We start from the raw sequence: 10160 nt of genomic DNA, 5'->3' as shown, positions 1-10160 counted from the left end.
ACGCCTGCGCGCCGCACGCCCGTCCGCATCGTCACGCCGCGCGACGGCGCCCGCCACTCGTCCGAGTCGCCGCCGCCCTCGCCCTCGGCACTGCAGCAGGGCGCCGTGCAGGCGCAGACGCAAGGACAGGCGCAGGGACAGGGCGTGATCCTGCGCATCAAGCGCAAGCGCGGCGCCGAGCCCGTCGATGCGCTGCGCATCGGCCAGCTGCTCGACGAGGCCGAGGCCGAGGCGGGCGCTGGCGATGAGGGCTCGTCGCAGCAGGAGCCGCGCGACGGCGAGCGCAAGCGGCGCATGACGGAGAAGCCGCAGGGTGCTGGCCACTGTGTGTATCTGCGCTGCGCTGCCGAGACGGACAGTCTTGGCTGACTGTGTGCTGGGCTGCAGTCTTTCGTCTTGCAGAGACTGTCTCGATGTCTGCCTTCTCGGACCCGACGCTGGCGCAGGGTCTCTCGGACCGCCTCGCTGCGCGTAACTCTCGGCCTGTGCCCTCACCAGCGGCGGAAGAGGACCCGGCGCCCCCGGGCAGCCGCGCCTCGCCGCCTCGCACGCCCATGGCGGAACGGGCAGCAGATGGCGACGCCGAGGCCGTACGTCCAGCGGCGCTGCGCTTTCAAGTCGTGCGCAATGCGCGCAGCGGCGGGCTTGGCTTCGGCGCCTTCGCTTCACCTGGCGCCGGCGGCGCCAAGATGGGCAAGCGGCGAGTGGAGGGCCGGCTGCGGCGAGTGGGCAGCGACGCGAGCCTGAGCAGTGTGGGCAGCGTTCGGCGCGGCAAGTCGCGGTGAGTGTGCTGCTCGCTGCGCAGACTTGCACAGCTGATCCGTAATATCAGCACGCCAAAGAGCGGCACGCCACTGTCGCGCATGCGCATCATCGATGCCATTGCCATCGATGCGGCGGACGAGACGCGCCGTCGGCGAAGGGCGGAACGCACAGACGATGACGAGAGCGAGATGGCCAAGCTGGACCGGCGCTTTGCCGACATGCTCGGCGACTACCTAGCCGGTGCGTCCGGCCCTTGCTCGTATGCTTCTGCTAGCTGCTGACGCCTCGAACGCTTGTAGAGAAGGACCTGGTGCCCCCAGTCGACCTCTACACGTCCGCCAAGTCGCCGCAGCTCGGCAGCTCGCCGTCCGATGCCGTAGAGCAGGCCGACGACGACGAGGAGTACGTTTACGACGTGTACTACCGCGAGCGCGAGGGCTGGGGCAGCGGCCCTGCCGGCCGCTCGGACTCGGGCATGCACCCGCTCGCGGTGCCCGGACACGATGGCGCGCTGGGCACCGACGCGCTGCCGGACCCCCTCGCGCCGCTGTCCGCTGCCACGGGCATGCTTGTGCCTGCGGAGCGTGCGCCCATGGCGACGCTTGAGGGCCTGCGCGCTGCGGATCTGGAGAGCGACGACGAGCTCGAGGTGGAGGACGAGGGCAGCGAGGAGTGGGATGAGGGCGAGGACGAGGACTCCAACGACGAGGGCTTCTACAGGAACGACTACCCTGACAATGAGGGCCCGGACTCGGAGGAGGAGATGAATGGATGGGCGGGAGAGAAGAGGAGCGACAGCGAGGAGGAGGAAGAGAGCGACGACAATGGTGAGCTCTCTCGATCTTGCGCCTCGCCTCGGCATGCTGACAGCCCGCCCGCAGACATGTACTGAGCGGCTCGGGCACAAACAAACAAAGCATCTGTAATTCTATTGCATCAATCCGTGCATGCATCATTGTATCGTGACATCGTGACTTCGTTCGGGGCTTCATTCGGCAAGGCTACCAGCCGTAGGCGGCCTCTTCGTAGACGGCGCCGACGCCGCGGGCGCCAGCACGTGCGGCATCAAGCAGCGCCGGCGGGCCGCACGCCACGATGGCCAGCGTGCTGCCAGCCTCGCCGCGCTGGGCAATCTCGGCGCCGACGTCCGGCTTGCCCTCGCTCCACAGCACCTGCACCTCGGGCGCCAGTGCGGCGAAGCGCACGCGCACTCGTGCGGCATCGCCTGCGCTCTCTTCGGGCGTCTGGCGCGAGAGCAGCTGCGGGATGGAGTCGAGCGGCAGGCCGCCCTCGAGCACGGGCGAGTCGAAGGGCGCGGCGCCCTTCTCCTCGTCGCTGCTGCTCTTCTTCTCGCTCAGCGTCGAGGAGCGACGCGAGTCGGACTGGCTCGTGACGCAGAGCGTGATCTTGGCGCGCGTGTGCGTCGAGCCAGAAGCTCGCGCCGAAGCGACCTCGCGCTCGAGCGTGTCGAGAGCGACAGCGAAGGTGCCTGGACTCGAGGTCAGCATCAGGCGAGAAGAGCAGCACGAGAGGACGCACTGGCACTCTTGGCACACCACACCATCTCGACGGTCCGCTGCGCTGCAGGCTTCTCGGCATCCGTCTTGCTCGACGGCGTCCGCATCTCCTTGGTGAAGATCGGCAGCGTGTGCGTGATGCCGATACCTCCGGTGACGAGCAGGACGTGCTCAAAGCCTCCGAGCTGGCGCTGGTGTCAGTCTTGGTCAAGCACTGTGCAGATAGGCACACTCACGTCCATCTCGTCGCCGCTGTACGGGCCCTCGAGCAGCGCCACGCACTCGAAGGCACCGTTGATGGCACGCTCGTGCAGTCGACGCGTCATGCCGGCCTGCGGGCGGACGGCGAGGTCGAGGAAGCGACGGCCTGTCTCGTCGGTGCCGCCCGCCATGACAGAGAAGGGGTGCGAGACGAAGGCTTGCACGGTAGGCAGGTGCAGCATGACGCTCGAGCCGTCGAGTGCGCGGCCGAGTGTCGCGCCCGAGGGAAAGACGCGCACGTGGAGCAGCGAGGCGTTGCTGTCCTCCACCAGCGAGACGCTGGCGCGGCTGAGGAACGGCACGCCGGCGGCCATGCGCAGGTTGGTGTTGAGCGCCACGAGGAGGAAGACGCGCGCCACGCGGTCGAACACCCATGCGCCGATGGCGAGCCAGAGCAGGTCGAAGAAGAGGGCGTAGCGCGTGTTGGCCAGCAGCGCAATGTGCCACCAGACGCCGGCGAGCACGAGGGCGGCGAACACGATGTGCACGGCGACAAAGACCTCGTAGGCCTTCTGGCGCAGCACGCGCAGCGACTGCACCACCATGGCGACGACGAAGACAAGAGCAGCGGTGCCGAACTTGACGTACGGCTTGTTCATCGTCTCGATGTAGCCCTCGTGGCCATCCTTGACGGCCTCGTTGAGGCTGTACGCAATGGCATGCAGCACGACCTGCACCACGACCCAGCGCGCCACGTGCCGGTGGTACAGCATCACCACGTCGAAGCTGATGCCCGTCAGCGTGCGCACGGGCGAGTTGCGGCCGGAGAGGAGGATGACGAGCGGCAGCTGCGCCACGGCAAGCACGGCGGTGCGGTCGCCGAAGTACTTGATGATCTGCAGAAACATCGTCTTGTAGTAGTAGTTGTCCTTGACAGACGTCGGCGAGTAGCAGGCGACGAGCGGGAGGAAGTTGAGCAGCGCGAGCACGAAAAGGACCGTCGTGTGCGAGCGCAGCGGCACAGCGAGGCTGATGATCGGACGCGCCTCCTTGCCGATGCCGGGGACCAGCGTGAGCGGCTCAGCGTGGCGCGAGCCGAGCAGCGGTGCATCGACGAAGTGCTTGCGGACGGCTCCACTGCGCTTGCTGCTGGGAGAAGAGCGCAAATGCCGCACGACGCGCACGGCCAGACAGCCGAGCACGAGCGCAGCGGCGCAGCCGAGGATGGCAAAGGCGAACATGAACGGCACCTTGAAGCTGTTGTGGTACAGCGTCTGCACGGTGCGCACCAGCTGCGGCAGGTCCTCGGGCTGCAGCGACGTCAGTGCGGTGCGACCGAAGGCACGCTCAGGGCACGACGCACCTTCTTCAGCTTCTTGAGGTACTTGGCCTTGGCCTTGGCGTCGATGTCCCATGGATAGACGTACATGGTGCCGGTATGAGTTGTGGTGAGGCAAGAGCAGCGCTGCTGTGTCGGCAGCTTGGCCGAGCTGCCTTTGTATGATCCCAGGCGTCTTCCTGCAAGCCCCTGCGGCCGGCTATGCAGCCCTTCCTGTCACGCCATGACGGCGATGCCCAAAAGTGGCGCTCCGTCTCGGGCAGGCCCGGGCACCACCCAGCAGACGCAGGCCGTCCCGCGGCGATCTGATGCTGCCTCTCGCTGCCGGTGCACAGCGGATGATCGCTGACGTCTGCAAAGCGCCAGAGGTGCCTGGCTGCTGCTCTGAAGTGCTGATGCGGCTGCGGGAGGCGCATGATGGTACAGCGGCTGCGTGCCTTCTGCCCGAAGGAGCCTCTTCGGCGCATCGAACACGCGCCGGCGGTGCCGGCGCTCGGTCCGTCTGCCGTAGCTGCCGTTCAGCCGGCGGGACACTGCTTCCATGCCGGAAGGATTTGTCGGAGCCGGCGGCCGCCAAGGCAGAGGAGGCGGCCCCTTGAGGCACCAGGGACTTGCGGCGCTGAGGGAAGAAAGGCAGGCCGAGGCAGACGCGTGTGGCGGAGAAACGCGTGCATGCGCGTGCAGCATCTGCCCTCTATCAGATCTGCTCGCGATCTGATTGCCCTGCCTTTGCGCCCCTCTCGTGTCGGCCTGCCGCTTCGAGTGCTTCTCAAAGCAGCACAGAGCTCGTCAACCAGCGCTTCATCGGTGGCTTGCGCTGCCGCCTGCGGCGGCAAGAGGAAGCCACCTCTCGCGCGCAGGGCACGGACACGCTTCTTCGGCCGCGGCAAAAACAGCGCGCGTCGCTCCTTCGCTGCCCGCAGGCTCGAAGGGGGACTGACGCCGTCTCGGTCACCCGGCTGTCCGCTCGGGTCTTCGTCAACGGTAAGCCGGTTGTCTATCACAGTCAGGCATGCGTGCCGCGTTTGGATCTGTCTGGTTTCAATCAGCGAGCGGAGATGCCGCACGCGCGCTCGCCGCCGACTCCGCCCTGCAGCATCGCGATCAGGTCTGGCTGCGCCCCGTGCCGAACACCTGCAGGGGAGCGAGCGGATCAGCTTCTAGACGCCCCTTGTCCGCCATCCTTGCGCCGAAGCTCACCTCGTTCGGGTGCGCACACAGACTGAGCGCGCGCCGCTGCGCGCTCGTCAGGAAGGTCAGGCCCACCTGGTACGAGGCGTTTGTCCAGCCGAATCTGTGCGCGAGCGGGGTCAGCCAATCAGGTTTCGTTCACGGGTCACGCTCGACGCACCCAGCGCGCGGGAACTCCTTCCAGTCCGTGCCTTGGTTGCCTGTGAGGGGGGCAAGATCAGTCCCCGACAGCTCGAGTCACCTCAAACGCGGAGCAAGCGGCCTGAAGTGTTCACGCACCGTACTGTGTGCGATTAGTTGTCAGCGACTGGACGAGTACGCAGGCAGCGCGAACACGCCGCACTCACCTCTGCTTCGACAAGATGCGACAGCGCGACGGCATCGAACCTGCGCAGCAGTCGAGGGTCAGATTACAGGGAGCGTGCGGCAGCCGAGGCGCGCGACACACTTCTCGGGAATCATCTTGAAGTCGACGAACGAGGTCGTGAGCAGGTACAGCCAGCGGTATGCAAGCCGGCGGCTCTCCTCGACGTAGTTGTACTGGCACAGCCATCAGCAGCAGTTCGGACGCAGCCTATTGCTCTACTCACGCGCTCCAGGCCGATCCACGCCAGCATCTGATGCGGCGGCCATGCGAACGGGTAGTCCCACTGCCGGTTCGGCCGGTCGAGCGAGATGCGGCCGCGCGAGTCTTCCGTGCCCGGCACGAGGCCGCCGGTCACCTCGAACTTGCGCAGCGAATTGTGCCTGTGGAATGGGGCGTCAGCGCCGCACACAGCACGCAACCAGCAGCCGCCACTCACACCAGCTTCGCCGCCTGGTCCTCGCTCGCCATGCCCGCCCACATGGCCCAGTACGCCGTGACGCTCTCGTAGAAGCCCTGGCGGCCCGTCGACGTGTCGTAGTCGTAGTACAGGCTCTGCCCCTCGTTCCAGCAGTACTTGTCCACCTGTCGCTTGCGGTGCGCTGCGCGCGCAAACCACTCGGCGCTCGACTGCGCGCATGTGTGCGAGTGCGACGGCTTCTCGGGCTGCTTGTCGGCCAGCTCCGGCGGCAGCGGCGCCCAGAGCGTGAAGTCGTCGTCGAGCTCGAGCTTGTCGTCAAAGACCTCGCGGATTGCCGTCGCAATGTCCACCTCGTACTGCAAAGGGAGTGAGTAACATGCCCACCCCCCGGAGGCCGAGCACACTCACCTTGTACAGCAGCGCGTTCAGGTCGATTGTCGCAAGACTGGCGCAGCGCTTCTCGAAGCGGTACGACGTGTCGTGGCCGCTCTCGCGCACGCCGCGGTCGTGCATGAAGTACTCGTCGAGCTCCGGCTCCTTGACCTCGCCATGGTTGTACATGTGCGTGAACCTGCCGCGGCGTCAGCCGCAGGCCACCCTGGCTGCTCACACCGGCACTCACTCGTTGACGCTGCAGCCGTACTTTTCGGCATAGGGGCGCAGCACGTGCGTGAAGTGGCTGGCCTCCGTCTCGGGCGGCACGCCGAGGCCCTCGGGGCGGTAGCGGCTGAGGCCCGTGACGGGGTCGTAGCGCGGCTGCCGCATCCACACGGTGTGGTACTCCTTGATGGCCGCCTGGATGGCGCGCTTTAGCCACGCCTTGTTCTCCGCCTCCTTGTCCGGGTCGAGGCGCGAGTACACCTGCAGCGCCATGTCGGTGAGGAACGGCGGCTGCGAGCGCATGAGGTAGTAGGAGCGGTTGCCGTTCAGGATCTTGCCGTAGTGCTTGATGTTGAAGATGAAGTGCTCGACGATGCCTTGCGTCATGTCGACCCAGCCGTCGACAACGAGGCCCAGCGAGATGAAGTACTGTGCGGGGAGTCAGCTGTTGGTTCTCGCTTGCGGCCCACGCTACTGACCGAGTCCCAGTTGTAGAGCTCGTTGAAGCGCGAGCCCGGCACGATGAACGGAATGCCCTTGAGCACCTCCTCACCGCTCTTGGCGTCCTTCTCCTTGCGCATCGCCAGCGCCAGCAGGCCCGGCTTGTCGTTGAGGTCGCGCGTATACTCGGGCGTGAGTACCTTGGGCAGCACCTCGACCTCGAGGCCCATCGACGGCCGCTCGCGGGCGATGTTGCGGTAGTACTCGATCATCTCCTCTTCCGCGGCGGGCACATAGATGCGCGGCGACTTGCTGGCGCTGCGGTTCTTGGGGTCTGCCAGGATCGCCTCGAGGCCGTCGGCATCGATGCGCCGCGTCAGATTGTGCCAGAACGTCTGCGAGATCATGCGCGACAGCCGGTCCACCGGGTTCTCCGTGAGGCGCGACTCGTCGAGCACGATGCGTGACCGCCCGTGCTCGCGCGCCAGGGCGAGCTCCTGCAGCAGATTCGAAAGCATGTACGTCTGGGCCAAGTCAGCGGCAGCGGGCGTATGGCTGCGGCGGCGCACTCACTCCGCGGATGTCCACGCCCTTGTACCCGTTGCTCGCAGCTGTGCCCAGGCTCAGCACCTTGGGCCCGCTGTCCGTGATGCTGATCTGCGGAGACGGTGAGCGGCCGTGCAGGGCGGCAGGGGCTCGAGACGCACCTGGAAGTTGCCGTCTGTGTCCTCCTGCTCCAGCACCAGCCGCATCGTCTCCTCCACATCGACAATGAAGCGACGCTGCTCCGTCGCAGCCACGGCGTCTGGACGCTTGTCAATCTCACGCGGACGCGGCTTGAAGCCTGCCTCGCTCACCGTGGCTGAGACGCCGCTGGCGGATGACGCGGTCGTCGTTCATGATCGCTGGCCGGCGCTTTTGTTGGGCCTGCGAGAGCGTCTGAGCGGCGGCAGCCCACGCGCCGCCCGCCTCCACTCACCATGCTGTACGTGCGGATCAGGCCGCGGCTCCGCTGGTTGCCCCGCGCATCGCTGCTGCTGCGGGCCTGCTCAAGCTCGGCGCACTTGTCGTACGCCACGTCGGGGCTCTTGACGTTGTCGGCAAAGACGTGGCGCTGCGAGCCGCCGGCGGGCGCCAGCTCGGGCTCGAGCGGCAGGCCGGCGGGCGCGGCGTCGCTGGCGGGCTTGCTGACGCCCGTGCCCGAGCCCTCGGCGCCGCCGCGCTGCAGGTCGGCGGGCGTGCGCTGCTGCGCCAGCGGCGGCAGGCCCTCCTCGTCGCTGCCCTCCTCGATGGCGCCGTAGCTGCCGCTGGTGCGGCGGCTGCCGAGCGAGCCAATCGAGGCGTTGCGGAAGCGCGAGATGACGGACGCGGCCGAGTTGCTCGCCTCGAGCTCGTCGTTGAGGTCCTGGTTGCGCGTGAAGGGGTTCGAGGCGCGGCGGCCTAGCTGGCCGGGCGCGGGCGCGCCCGTGGCGCGGCTCGGAGATGGCGGTGCCATGGTGGTAGTGGTGCGGTGAGATAGCAGGCGCGCCAGCTCGGCGACTTGGCCAGATGCTGCAGCGCGGGGCGCGCCAGCACGAGCCGCGGGATGACGCCGCCGTGCCGCGGCCGGCGTGCACGCAGCCGCGAGCGCAGCAGGGCACGACGGCTCTATCTCGCCCTTCCCCCCTTCCCGCTGCAACCCAGCAGATTCATCCCTCGCCTGCCCGACCGCTGGTGCTGGGCAGAGGTGCCTCTCAAGGGCACTCTCTCTGTGTACATTCGTCTGTTGGAGCTTCTTCCAGCGCGCTCAGGGGCCAAGAGAGCAGTAAAGTGCGCTCTCTGTCTGATGAGAGCCGGCGCCGTGCGCGCTTGGGCCACCCTGCTGTGGCAGCCAGTCGTCACGTGGCGCCTGCCGCACTCGCACAATGCTCGCTCGAGCCCCTCGGTCAGCTGTGGCCGAACAGACGCTTCGACGCTTCGATGATGCTCGTATGGCGAGTGCAAAAGCGAGTCCTGCTCCTGCTGGGCACGTCTCTGCACCGCTGGCAGCGCTGGCAAGGCAAGGCGACGCAGTGGGCACTTATCAGCGTGCGAGCCTCTCCCTCAAGCGCGACAGTACGAGCCGCCAGTCGTGCTCTCACAGGCCACTCAGTCTGCCAAAGGTGCGCTCAGCTCGACTGCTGCGGAGTCGCGCGCAGTAGACGCGGCATGATCGTGACAAGTCGGATTGCGTCAAGTGAGTCAGGAATGCATGGGCGGGAGCGAGAATGAGAGAGGCCGTGTTGCAGATGCGCCGAGATGCGCTTATTCGCCGAAGAGCTGCGGTACGAGCGGCGCAGTGAGCAATGCGTCAAAGGCAGAGGACGGCGAAGCGCACGCACCTTCTGCACACGCTTCAGCACGCTGTCCTTGGACGGATCTGCATATGAGAGGGCGTGTGAGCAAGTGCTTGCTGCATCCTTGGCGAGCAGCAAGGCGAGTCAGATCTCGAGCCCACCGCAGCGACAAGCGCCTGCTCTTTTGCACAAGCTTCGTGCGAGAGCAAAGGCATGCTCGTGGTTCGCGCGAGCATTGCAAGAAAGAGCGCACGAGCAACCAAGAAAGACCTGGTTCTGTGCAGCACGACCCAGTGCGCTCGCCAGCACGCCTCGTTGACTACACATGGGCACGCCGCTGTGCGACCACCGAGACCTCTTCGCAGCTCTGGCACAGAGTGCATCACTTCTGCAGCGCTGTCCACGATCGCAGCTCCTGCGCATCTGCACAGAGAGCGCCAGCGGCGTGCCGGCGACCCTGCGTGCCGCACCTCACCCAGCAGCTCCGCAGCACGCCACACCCGCCTCCTGGCTGCGCCCACGCACCGTACGGGTGGTCCTTGCTCGGAATCTCGAGGAGCGCGGGAAACGCCTGCGCGTACTTGTCGACGATGGGGCGGATCTTCTCGGCGAGGTGCTGGTTGATGAGGAGGATGCCGATGTCCTTGCGTGTCTGCGTGAGCGTGGTGAAGTGCTCCTCGATCTCGGCGACGGGCGTGCCGCTGCCGACGATGAAGAAGTTCTTGCTGCCGTCGGGCGACACCTCGCCGACGCCGGCGAGCAGCAGGCCCGTGGCGCTGTCCTCGTCGACGATGAGGCCCACCAGCTGGCGGTCGGCCGCCTGCGCGGCGACGGACATGGCGGCGGCGGCGCGGGAGGTGCGCGGCGGGTGGTTGCGCGCAGCTGCTGCGGTGGTGGTGTGCGACAGGTGCTGCTGGGTGTGCGACTGCGAAGAGGTGCTGAGGCTGTCCCGAGTGGAGGCGAGGGTGGTGAGAGTGGGAGCGGAGCGTGCGCTCGACGGCACGGC

At 67.0% G+C, this 10160-nt stretch overlaps 4 protein-coding genes across 4 annotated transcripts; 1 reads left to right on the top strand and 3 right to left on the bottom strand.

Moving 5' to 3' along the window:
• The first annotated feature begins 281 nt into the window (after positions 1–281).
• FA09DRAFT_263406 (hypothetical protein) lies at positions 282–1724 on the top strand. Its single transcript, XM_025739752.1, has 4 exons — positions 282–781; positions 833–1005; positions 1065–1592; positions 1647–1724. Exons 1-4 carry the CDS (start codon positions 414–416, stop codon positions 1655–1657), a joined length of 1080 nt encoding a protein of 359 aa, XP_025598700.1. The 5' UTR covers positions 282–413; the 3' UTR covers positions 1658–1724.
• On the bottom strand, positions 1712–4126 carry FA09DRAFT_263351 (hypothetical protein). The gene is made up of 4 exons (XM_025739751.1): positions 3847–4126; positions 2519–3793; positions 2305–2467; positions 1712–2254 (listed from the first exon to the last, which is right to left on the bottom strand). Exons 1-4 carry the CDS (start codon positions 3910–3912, stop codon positions 1767–1769), a joined length of 1992 nt encoding a protein of 663 aa, XP_025598699.1. The 5' UTR covers positions 3913–4126; the 3' UTR covers positions 1712–1766.
• Positions 4127–4907: 781 nt separating this feature from the next.
• FA09DRAFT_345834 (putative neutral trehalase) lies at positions 4908–7917 on the bottom strand. Its single transcript, XM_025744718.1, has 13 exons — positions 7697–7917; positions 7547–7644; positions 7413–7496; positions 6878–7363; positions 6421–6827; positions 6207–6369; positions 5817–6154; positions 5604–5760; positions 5462–5553; positions 5357–5400; positions 5174–5213; positions 5023–5116; positions 4908–4956 (listed from the first exon to the last, which is right to left on the bottom strand). The coding sequence occupies exons 1-13, from the start codon at positions 7737–7739 to the stop codon at positions 4927–4929; spliced, it is 2076 nt and encodes a 691-aa protein (XP_025598698.1). The 5' UTR covers positions 7740–7917; the 3' UTR covers positions 4908–4926.
• Positions 7918–9122: 1205 nt separating this feature from the next.
• FA09DRAFT_338288 (vacuolar ATP synthase) lies at positions 9123–9992 on the bottom strand (the record flags this gene model as incomplete). Its single annotated transcript, XM_025744085.1, has 3 exons — positions 9123–9137; positions 9200–9237; positions 9680–9992. 3 exons carry the CDS (start codon positions 9990–9992, stop codon positions 9123–9125), a joined length of 366 nt encoding a protein of 121 aa, XP_025598697.1.
• Positions 9993–10160: the final 168 nt, after the last annotated feature.

This window comes from Tilletiopsis washingtonensis (assembly GCF_003144115.1).
Source record: "Tilletiopsis washingtonensis strain MCA 4186 unplaced genomic scaffold FA09scaffold_9, whole genome shotgun sequence".
NCBI classification, from domain to species: Eukaryota; Fungi; Basidiomycota; class Exobasidiomycetes; order Entylomatales; genus Tilletiopsis; species Tilletiopsis washingtonensis.
This window is presented reverse-complemented; position numbering and strand designations above follow the sequence as displayed.